We start from the raw sequence: 11,505 nt of genomic DNA, 5'->3' as shown, positions 1-11,505 counted from the left end.
TGGCTCATCATCCAGATACCTACTGTGTACCCAGGCACCTGCAGCAGAACTCCCTGCTCCCTTGGTCAGGCATTGGAGGGACCGAAGCAGCTGTGCCTGCCACCCTGAAGCAGGCTGTAGTGCCTTTCTTAAGGCAGGGCTGTCAAATATCTGGCCTGCAGGCCCACTCCAGCCCATGGTGGTGCTTCCTTTTGCATGCAGGGCTTTTGAGCTGGACCATCTACCTCTGTGGGCCAGATCCTGTTTGCAGGGCTGTCACCACAACTGCCATAGCCATCCTGCTGACATGGCTCCAGAACCCAGAGGGTTAATGCTGCCACTACTCATGTCCCTGTCTTTTCCACTGCAAAGATGGGGGGGGGGGGATGTTAGTCTGTGCTGGCAACTAATTTGGCAGCAGAAAAATGGGGAGCAAACACACCAACTTCCTGGGTTCTGGAGCTGTCCCAACTCAGTGGTTCCCGAGGGTTAATGCCAAGTGCTGGTCCACGAGAAGCCCTGCTGTCTGGGTCCAGGCTGTAGGGCCAAATAGGTTTGACATGCTGGCTGTAAGGGATCACTGATGTCTTCGGCAGTTTTGTGGAGCTACTGCTTTGCACTCTGCTGGCATCTCTCTCACCACCAGCCGCAGGACTACACCCATCAAGTTGACATTGTCCTTATTCAGGCCTGTCGCTGGGTAGGAAGTGCAGCAGGTAGAGCCTTGCTGGGGAACACACACGTGGATGTAATGAGAACAATTTCACTTCTGCATTTCCTGGGCTGCAAGGCTGGAACAATATGAGCAGGGGACATTACACACACACCAGGAGGGAGATTCTAAGAGGATGCTGCAATGCAGGAGACTTTGGAAACTGCCTTCACATTGGTCTCTGAGGAGGAAGTCTTGCTCTTACTGAGACTGTGCTGGGTGTGTTGCAGCAGGTTCTAGTCCCTCCTGAGTCCCATTGCTGAGGAAAGAGATACCATGTATAAAACCCCATACCACCTCCAATTCCAAAGAGCTGTCAAGGGAGTTTTGTTGACTCACCTGGAACAAGCAGCAGTACTCAGTGTTAGCGAAATGGAGGCATCGTGGTCTGCAGCAAAGGATGCATATGCAACCAAGGAGGAAACATAGGCTCTGTCTTCATACAGGACATTCATAGGGGTTCACCAAGCTGAAAGGAGCTAACTGCAGAACAGGTTCCTGTGTCCCTCATGCATGGAACAAGCATCACTTTAGCTAGAAACACTTCAAAACATGAATCTTCATGTGGGGGAAAGCGATTTAAAATCCAAGGACAGAGGTTCATGAACACAGCAGGGTTTTCCAGACCCAGTGACCCCAGAAAAGAGTACAAGAGGCTGTAACAACTGCCTATTCACTGGTCACCTCACAACCATGCTCTCTCACTCATTGCACAAGGCCTGTGAGATTCATTTAGATGAGAGATTTCAATCATTCAGTCTGCGGGCAGGACCTGGCCCATGGAGCCACTCTACAGAGCCCATTGGACTACCAGCAGGCCAGGAAATTTAGGTTTGTAGCCAATGGTGAGCAATGGTCAGCCTGTGCCTGTGGCCATCTGCTGTAGCCACTGCCACCACCCCAGGCCCCAGACAGGATCCAATGTGTGAGGATCCCTATGGTCTAGATCTGGCCCAGGGCTCAGGAGGAGTTTAACACCTCTGACTTAGACCTTCTTTGCGGGGACAAGGGTTATGTTTCTCACTCAAGCTAGCTAACAAGAGGTAAAACTACTGAAGACAAGCAGTTGGCTGCATTCATATGAACTAACCATGGAGTTCCAAAACAAAAAAATCTACTTTTCCAGTTCAAAACAACTGTTTGCTTCAAAATCTCAGCAAGTGGCAAATAAAGACATTTTAAAAAATTAAAAATGACCTGAACTGGGGTTTTTCTGTTTTTCAGTTTGCTGATTTTTTTATCTTGAAAATTACTGGAAATCTCAGACCCTTTTGTGCCTGGGGAAAACTATATTCTACTCAGCTGTAGGAAGCCACTTAACATGAAAAATAGCAAGGGAACCTAGAGTTTCCCTTGACTGGTTATGGTGCATTGGTATTGCAAACTGCTTTGTCTTTATTCACATTTTGCCTCCTGTTAGTTAACTCCATTGAAGAACAACACCAGTCTGGCTGAGCACTTGCCTGTTGGATACCCCTGTGGTGGGTCTCAAGGCAGTGGGCTGGTATGCTCCAACCTTCCACTGGCCTCAGGAGGCTTCAACACTGTTTGTTCCCTTGGCTTCTCTGGCACTTTTTCTGATTCTCTGTTCCTTTTCCTGGAGGTGAAGCCCCATGGTCCAATTGCTTTGGAGTCTCAGGACCAGTGCTGACCTTCACAACGCCACTTAAACATCCTCTCCTAATATTCTAGTAATGTGCACAGTCTGGAATTAGGTTACCTCTTCTGAGGCATGTGATAAAGTAGCACATAGCATTCACACAATCACTTGCACAGAATTTTTAGACTCTTTACTATGATTCTAACCCTTGCTCTTTACCAAGAAGTGCAAGAAATACACAAGTCTGCACAAAAACTATAAACCCCATATGCATTTCCATTTTAATTTTCTCACTTTCTGGGACATTCGTTGGATTGGGTCCTTGTCCTCTGCGATTCTTCAGGATCCTCCTTCTGCAGCTCACCTCCTGTCTTCTGATCCATGGAGTTTTCCCCGTTCTGCTTGCCTTTTCTGACTTCAGGTCATTCTTCAACTGAAACCAGCCCACTGTCCATCAAAGGAAGTACATTTCTCCCTCTCCTTCTCAAAGCTTCCTGCATTTCTGTGAGTCTTTCCCAATTTACGCACCTGCTTTTTAATATCTTTTTTGTTCTGCCCTTGGTGGTTTTCTAGTGCTCCAAACCCCTGGCCTGTTAGAAAACATTGATTATCTTTGACTTCAGCTAATTCTTTGCTCCAGAGCATTTTCACTTCAATAGAAGGGATAGAAACTGGCCCTGCTCAGGGATGGACATGGCAACATTTGTCAACAACAACTGAGAGACAGTCACACAGAGTACATCTGCCCGCACAGTGCAGTGCCATGGATAGAGAGCTGGGCTAATTCCAATCAAGTTGGCTTGAACATCAGATGCAGCGTAGCTGGTTTTCAGTAAAATCTCTTTAGTTTGAGTGGATCCTAGTACTATGTCTATACAGGTTTGTTCAGAGTTAGCTTGGTTGTCCCTGCATTATGCTCTATAACCCAAGAGACATATAAAACCAACCAACCATCCAACCAAGGTCAGCCATCTCCTGACATGAACTCCATTACTTCAGCCAGAAAGTTACATTGGACACAGAGTCCACAGATCCTCACAGAAACATGACCTTAATGGCTGTAAAATGCTCAATTGACACTGCACTGTGTAAGTGCTAAGGGTTATGGGAAAACCTTGCCCCTTCCTTATATCCCAAGTGTGTATTCGATAAGCTGGGCAGCAGGGAATAAAGCACCTTGATCCTTTGGAGATTGTTTCTCGCATCTTTGCCAGCATTAGAGCAGGGCAGACATGCTACAGGATAGCCCCTGGAGCGAGGGCAGCACACAAGAGTTTTGCAGGCAGCTGCAGCCACTATTATCTCAGATACACAGCTGTGTCCCAGGAAGCTTACAGGAACAAATACAATACTTTATCTTAACTCAAGTGACTCTCACAGCCTGAAATGGGTGCAGTCTCCCCAGGCTGTTCCTTCAGATTAAAGGCAAAGGTGCTTGTAATTGGTCCCTTTTTATGGAAGGTGGCAGCTGGTTTCGCTCTTGGGCATTGGACAAACTGCTAGCAAGTTTCTCAGCTGGGCACAGCAGAGCTGCCCCGTGTCAAAGTATGCAGAACATATGGTCTGCATACTCTGCCCAGGGAAGGGACAGGTGCTGTGTAAAAGCCAAATCTGCGTATGATGAAATGCATACATAGACAAGACAGCCTTGAAGTGGGTTCAGTAAGGGATACAGCTGACAAAAAGGCCACGCAAAATGAGTCAAGGTAGTATCAGGACACTCATCAAAATCAACAGCAGGGATCTGGTCCAGCAAATGCCACGAAGCCTCTCTGATGTCACCACAAGCTCAATATGTAGACGGCACCTGCCTCTTCTCAGTTACCTTCTCTTGCATAGAAATCTCAGCTCATAGGAGCAGCCGGAAGGCTGGTTGGTTCTGATCATTTATAAACACAGCTGGCGTATGGACAACACTTTACTGACAAACACAAAAGCACAGTGTGTGCCAGAGAGCTTTGGATTTGAGCAAGCTGACAAATCCATGTACAACAAAAGAGCCTAGCAGGGAGAAACACAAAAGTGATCAGTGGAAACAGAGCTCCCTGCTGCTCTTTGGCGTCTTATCCAGTACCTCGCTTGAAAGTGCTTCATCATCACTGACTCCGTTAGTGTGGGCACACATTGGAGCAGGAGATGGAGCAGGCACATGCTGGGGCTGGAGGGCTGGGGATGGGAGCAGGAACAAGAATGAGCTGAACATATACAGGACCAAGCAATACAATACAGATGCCATAGGAACAAGGCTGGGCTTTATATAAACATAGTACGTGTGGCTGTGTGTGTCTGAGGGGTAGAGGGTGGGGACACAAGGCAGGGGTTTCCCAGTTATGATCAAGGCTGATAGTCTGTCCTGGCACAGAAGGCAGCAGCCTTAGCTGTATAGACCCAAGGCAAACGTCTGGGGGAGAAACATGCTGTTTGTTGTCCAATAAAAAGTTGAAATCCATTTACAGACAATTAATGAATAATTCTAGTCCTTTCCAAGGCTCCACTTGCTGTCTGCAGCACCAGCTGAGTATAGCCCGAGCCTTGTGAGTAGTCCAGGCATCTTACTCGGGACTAGGTTGGGGGTTGTAAAGACTAGAACTGAAGTGACCTGAAAAGCCAGAAACAGACTCTGCAACCTTTTTTCTTCTTCACCTGCACTGGCTTGGACCCTGCAAGTAACTGCTTGTGTGTGGGCATACAGGTGAAAGGGTGGACACACCAGAAAGCCCTGGCACCTAAGTAGCACGACATCTCAGGCCCTTTCCAAGCTCACTCCTGTCCCTATGAGAAGACATGCCAAGTCAGTCAGAGCTCTGCACAACCTGGCCCAGCTAGAGAGCTTTTGATTTCTGGCTTGAGTCCAGGCAGGGCAGGCTGGGCAGCTACAGATCAGCCCTTTTAGTACTATGGGATCAGAAGCCCCATCTCACTGTGTCCTGATCAGTACTTTCTTCTACTTGCCCCACAGCATGTAGCCTTCAGCCCTTTAAATAGATGGCTGATTTTTGGGATCATAAGCACCAGGAGCAAGTTCTAGACATAAATGCTGGTGGTCTCAGTAGCTTCCTCAGAAATGGCTCTGTCTTCCCTGGGGCAAGACTACCCCACAGCAATGACTCACAATTAGGGGAGATATCACAGGCTGTTGCTGCCATTGCAGCTTTATGACAGCTTTATGACCTGTGACTTGTTTGCCTCAGTCAAAAAAATTGAGCATACCACACCTGAAGTCTTGCTCATGAGTTTGGAAACCTTATTACCTCCTAAGTGGACACCAGACACAGAGGCTGAGACGTCTCCTGTCAGGTTCTTGGTGCTGAGGCAGACTGTTAGTGCTGCCCACGACTCTGGTTAGCTGCCTTCCCATGTGCTGTGGGCTGCTCAGAGGCAATTCTAAGAAGCACAGGACTCAGAAGTGTTTGGATGCAAATTGGGGAAAGAGAGATAAAAACCGGTAGTGACTGATGTCAAACAACACCCAGAAACCAGCCCCCACACCCACAGCTGCATCACTGCTACCAGGAGCTGTTGGTTTTGGGGTCATTACTGTAGAACGATCTTCTCAAAAAAAGACAATGGGTTTAAGGAGGGGCAGAAGAGGCAGACTGCTTCAGACAGCCTGGGCCTTGGTTTCATGGCAAAGGATCCTCAGATAGAAAAAGTGAGCGGGGGGGGGCAGACCTGGGGGGATTCTTTCTACAGGACTCCAAGGATTCCACGACCAGCATTTCCTCCTTCCCAAGATGGAGCAGATTACTGCCAGCCTCACTTGCCTTACACAGAGGTGACAAAAATGGCATACATGCAGCAAGATGGAGCACAGCACATAGATCTGATTTTGCACTCTTATAGTTCATGTTTTATTGCCTTATGTGAAGTCTGTAAGAGATCAGTGACAAGAAGGTGCCTGATATACAATACTATTATTGTGCGTATATATATTATTCCCTCTCTTCCATGCAGTACTATACTTTTGTAACACTGTCTGCTGGTATCTGTTGAGTTTTCTTCTCTCTGTCTAGATGACAAGGAATAGGGTCCACTCTATTGCTTCTGAATCCCAAGTACTTTTGTAACTTCCTATGCTTTTTCAGGTGGTATATCCCAGAGGTGAGAAACAGAAAGCAGAGAACCATCACCAACAACAGGACAGCTAGGAAGCTAGTTTTTCTCTGACCAGGACAGAGGTGCCTAGGGTTGCTAGTTATCTTGACAGATAAGGTCCTGTTCTGATCCTGGTAGGAGCACAGTGTTTCATTCAGGTCCAGCATACTCACACTGGCTGCCTGTAAAACATCCAGCCAGTTCAGTGCACAGCAGCTGAATGGATTGCCAGCAACAAATAGATATCTGAGGCTGCTAGACCAGTGCACAGTGGCAGGTTTTTCTAAGTCCTGTAGGTAGTTACTGCGAATGTCCAGGTGTTCCAGGGGGGAGCATACAAGCCCAGGGGGCAAATGACTTAGCTTATTGTCTGACAAGTCTACTATTTCCAGCATCTTTAGACAAGGCAACTCTGTCATGTAGTTGTCCATCTGGTTCCTTCTCAGAGAGAGCTTCTGCAAAGAAAATTCCAAACTGTCCAGGGATCCTTTTGGCATGGACAAGCCTTCATTCTCAGACAGATCCAAAGAAACCAAAGAGGTTTGGTTAAACATATCAGGATACAGCTTGACAATGTTGTTCCTACGTAAACTTAGATGCTTCAAGTGAGATATGCTGCAGAAAGATGTGCACTTAACTTTGTGAACTGAGTTATGTTCCATAAGAACTTCTCTTTCATTAGCGTCACAGCTCTGGCAAGGCTGGAGGCTGTTGGAACCAAGGTCAATTGTTTCCAGTTTGGGCATCATATCAAAAAACCAGCGTGGCAAAGAATGAATTGAATTGCTTTGGAGATCCAGTGACCACACAGAAAGGACAGGTCCCTGCATCACCACTGGCTTGTTGCTCTCAATATCACCATGAGAAGACTCCATGGTCATATCCTGGAGACAGTTCATAGCCATATTGAGATTTTGGAGAGAGCTCAGATTGTGAAAGAAAGTAAATGGGAACAAACTCAGCTGGTTATTGCTGAGATCTAAGTCAGTCACTTTTGCCAGGCTAGCTGCTATATTATAAACATCCAAGGACACGTTAGGTCTCACTGTTTTTTCATGCCGCAGGGTGAACTCAGCTGTAGTGGTAGAATTTGGTGCCAAGGAGATGATGGCATTGTTGGAGAGGTTTAAGTGTGTGAGGTGGTGCACCTTGGGGAGCTTTGGAAAGTAGATCAGGCTGTTATGACTCAGATCTAGCACCTGAAGCTGGTAGATCTCCTCCCCCTGCTCTGAGGCAAAGAACTCCAGGGCATTGTAGCTAAGGTTTAGCACTTGCAGCTGTGTGAGGCTGAAGCCTGAGATACAGTGAAGGGAATTCATAGCTAAATGTACCACCTTCAAGCCTACCAGAGGCTCAAATGCGCCTTCTTCTATCTCCATGATCAAGTTGTTGTTAAGATTGATCTCTCTCAGGTTCAGCATACCCTGGAAGACATCCCCTGGCAGCCTAGTCATTTCATTCCAAGACAGATCCAGCTTCTTTAAAGAGGTGAGATTACTGAAGTACCAGGCTGCCATATCACTGTCCAAGTTATTTGCTGAAAGGTCCAGGGTCTCCAGACTTCTCAGCCACCTGAAGGCTCTTCCATTGGAGAAATAATTCCGGTCAAGGTTGTTTGCAGCCAGGAGGAGAGTGTGAAGATGAGTGAGATGAGCCAGGGCCATTTCTGACACAGTTTCCAACTGGTTGAAGCGTATATTCAGGTGCTCCAGCTGCCTGAACTGTGAAGTGCAGGTTTCTGTCAGGTTATGGATGAAGTTGTTTGACAGGTCAAGCTGCTTAACCCCAGGTCCAAGCTCCTCTGGGAATGTGTGGAGACCCAAACCTTGACATGACACCTGAGGCATGGTCTGTGGAGAAACAGGGAAAGCCATCAATGACACAAGGAACGAGCACAGCTCACACCTCATTTCAGCACTGCCTAGCTCTGATGCTCCCCCACAATATCCACGTTCCAGGTGTTTGCGATTTGTCTTGCATACAACCTTCAGGACACAAGTATAGGTCCCATGCTCTGAAATCCAGTACTGTGGGGTGAGATCCAGGCATGAGACTCTCACACACTGCTTGTAGCCCGAGAACAAGTGGTCAGTGGATGGAAAACACTTTTGCAGTGGTAGGACTCAAGACTAAACTTTCTCAGGTAAAGTGGGAGCTGTATTGCTGTCTTCGCAGAAGCACTAGAAAGTCCCAGTTTATTGCTTTGTGTTGCTCAGGTCCTCTCTCCTGGGACAGTTGCAGTTCCCATGCCTGCAATGGGTTGGTAGTTTGTAGCTCCCACACACATCATCCATGCCCCCCTACTACTAAGAAAAGCAAGGCACAAAAGCCAGAGTCATTCATGAAGAGGGCATAGGTATCATCACCATTACAGACCAATCATCTGCAGTCACCAGGCTGCAGGCTGCTCTCCAGGGCCTTTGCTACATAGGGCTGCATTTCCAGATGACCCCGCTCTGCCAGGTGCCACTTCCCAAGCTCAGCCCTTAAAGAGATATGGAGCAGGCAAGAAGGTCTCTAGCTAAACCTACTTAGTCATTCCTGGTTCCACAATGAGAAACCGCAAGCCCTTGGCAGCCGCAGCCAGCCCTCAAATGTCAAGTGATTCAGCTAGTTTTTGGCAGCCACTGTCTAAGCGGAGTGAGAAGGTGGGTATGAACATCAAATAGGCATCAGAGCCACTGGATGGGAACCACAAGCATTGTTCCTTGTTTGAAACACTCCAAGATTCGCTTGTGAGAATGCCAGGGGACTGTGTCCAGTGTTAGCACCAGATGCATAGTGGCTCTGTGAAGGAAAGGTGAGTACTTAGAGCTCTCCCTGCCCTAGGGGGACCTGGGATGGGCTTTGCACCGTGACAGTATCTCCCAAGGAAGAGGAAAGCCACCATCCTGCACCGAAGATGATCCAAGCAGTCTCCTCAGCCCCTCTGCTCTGACCCCTCTCCCCAGTACCTCTAGCTCTGCTGTTTCACCGTTCCCTCCACAGCAAAGTGCCCCAGGGACTGGGTCACAGGAAGGGGGTGAGCAAGGCTGGACGGAGTACAAGGGTAACAAAATGCATCCGGGGAGGTGGTGCCTCCTAGCCTCATGTCCACAGCTTCTGTACCGCACCTCTAATAGACACAGCAGCTAGAGCTGTGCTGAGCTGCTTCCCTGGGACAGTACCTGACTGCTAGCGGCTGCTGCAAGTGAGGGGCAACAGCAATGTGGAGGATGAAATGAAAGTACCTGGGCACAAAGCTACTGGTCAAGAGAAGGAGGGAGAGGAGGAGGAGCTTACCAGGCAGAGGCTGAAGCTGAGGCTCAAAGACCTGAGAGTCTGTGTAGCAGAGAGCTGCAAGAAGGAGCAAAGGGGGAGGTTGCACAGATGGGCCCACGAGTGCCACGAAACTGAGGAGCTCAGAGTGTCGGAAGAGGGATGGGGGAGATTTTCACCATCTGGCTTTAAACTCTTGCCCTTGAGTGAGGCCTCAGGGGTGGACATGCAGCAAAACCCATCAAGTCCCCAGTGGGGACTTGGCTTGGCCACCAAATCACAAAGGATCCTGGGTGATTAGCCTTACCTGCTGGCAGGGCAGAGGCTGTGGGCTCACCTCCCCACTGAGCTGTGCTTTGAGAACAGACGGGAGCAGCCAGAGCAGTAGGCATCCTCTTTCAGAAAGCTGGTGGCCACAGAGAGACATGATAGGCTCCAGGAGCTGGCAGCCCCTGCACTGTCATGTGGGCTAAGTGAGACAAGGGCTTCTATATAAATAGGTTTCAGCATGGGGCTGGGGAAGGAGATAGTGTGTGGGTGTCCCCTGCTACGGAAGTGGGAAAACAGAGATACAAGACCAAGAAGGGGAAAAACGGCCATGAAGCCACAGGGAAGGGAAAGAAAAACTAGTGGATGGGGGTGGAGATAGCACTGCACATGCTTTCAGGTGACCCTCTGAAACTGCAAAGGAAAGAGTCAGAGGAAGGAGAGGCAAACCCAGGGGAAGAGAAGAGGTTTTTTCTTCTGTGGGGATTCCCTTTTGGAAACCACAATGTTCTCCAAAGGGTTTGTCCTGGTCTCTCAGCTCACCTATATGTCATATTTAACCAAGTCACTTCATCCACTACCCTGGGCCAGAGCCCGTAAGATAAGCAAGGTTGGGTTAGGTCCGCACTTGGGTAGGGGACCCCAAAGAAACAATCAGGTGCTGTAGGGAACATGGTGCTGAGACTGGCACTGGAGACCAGGAGGTGCCACTGGGCTGAGCAGGTCCATGGGGAGTGGTGGTGAACATTTGAAAGAAAGGAAAGTCGTATAGCGGGCAGTTGCATAGGCCCAGGCCACCGTACAGCACTGGAGGCTGCAGCACGTCTGGAAAGCAAATTCCTGTTTAAGCTGCTGCAGCTCTTTGCCAAAAGGAATTTTTTCTCAGTTGGGAACTGACTGCCCCAGAACCTTACCATCCAGCTTTTTTTACTGGCAGTCTGCAAACTTTTTACTGATGTATGATTTCACTATATGGTCTACATAATATAAATGTAACTCTTCTGCTACGGGTGGGTTCAAATTTAAGGTTTAACACCAACCACAGTAATAATATTTGGTTGTTAGGAAAAAGTTTGTAGATTGTGCATACAAAAATTTATTGGGTTGGCAACCCTGCTTGACTGCAGCAATGGTTTTACACCATGTTGCCCCTACCCTGGGGTACCCTATTCACTCCTACACCTCATATTCTGAAGCCCCAACTACACCCCACACCATGCTGCCCTCCCTGTCAGCCCCCCAAAGAAAGGGGGTGTGTGTGGGGGGGGGGGGCGCACTGTGCCTACCTATTGTGCCCACATACAACCCAGCAGTATGACAGGCAGGAGACAGGATACAGCCACACACGGCTGGGGGGTGGGAGCTACGGAGACTTTCATGGGCCACAAAACCCTGACAAAAGCTCCCTTCAGGGTTCATAGGCAGACAAGTTTCTGCATTTTCTCTCAGACACCAAGTGGTGCTGCTCTGCTCTGTCCTTCAACACTGCCTCCAGCTTTTTTAGAGAATGGAGCCTTACTCAAACTCCTAGTTGCTTTTTTTTTTTTAAGGATGGCTCTTTTTTCACAGATTTTACAGACAGGCATTTTTAGCC

At 48.4% G+C, this 11,505-nt stretch overlaps 1 protein-coding gene across 1 annotated transcript; it reads right to left on the bottom strand.

Annotated features, from left to right (window-relative positions):
• Positions 1 to 6,118: 6,118 nt before the first annotated feature.
• LOC109310889 (leucine-rich repeat-containing protein 32-like) lies at positions 6,119 to 11,174 on the bottom strand. Its single transcript, XM_019536231.1, has 2 exons — positions 9,952 to 11,174; positions 6,119 to 8,236 (listed from the first exon to the last, which is right to left on the bottom strand). The coding sequence occupies exons 1-2, from the start codon at positions 10,069 to 10,071 to the stop codon at positions 6,248 to 6,250; spliced, it is 2,109 nt and encodes a 702-aa protein (XP_019391776.1). The 5' UTR covers positions 10,072 to 11,174; the 3' UTR covers positions 6,119 to 6,247.
• Positions 11,175 to 11,505: the final 331 nt, after the last annotated feature.

This window comes from Crocodylus porosus, unplaced genomic scaffold (genome assembly GCF_001723895.1).
Source record: "Crocodylus porosus isolate Cpor-Errol unplaced genomic scaffold, CroPor_comp1, whole genome shotgun sequence".
Taxonomy (NCBI): domain Eukaryota; kingdom Metazoa; phylum Chordata; order Crocodylia; family Crocodylidae; genus Crocodylus; species Crocodylus porosus.
Note: the sequence above shows the minus strand (reverse complement) of the source record. Positions and strands in the feature narration are given on the sequence as shown.

Bases quoted from the DNA above. Each gene is read 5' to 3' on its own strand.
- LOC109310889 (XM_019536231.1), bottom strand. From the start codon at position 10,071: ATGTCTCTCTGTGGCCACCAGCTTTCTGAAAGAGGATGCCTACTGCTC. The intron at 8,237-9,951 runs GTAAGGCTAATC...GTTTCTCCACAG, and splicing joins AGCCTCTGCCCTGCCAGCAG to ACCATGCCTCAGGTGTCATG.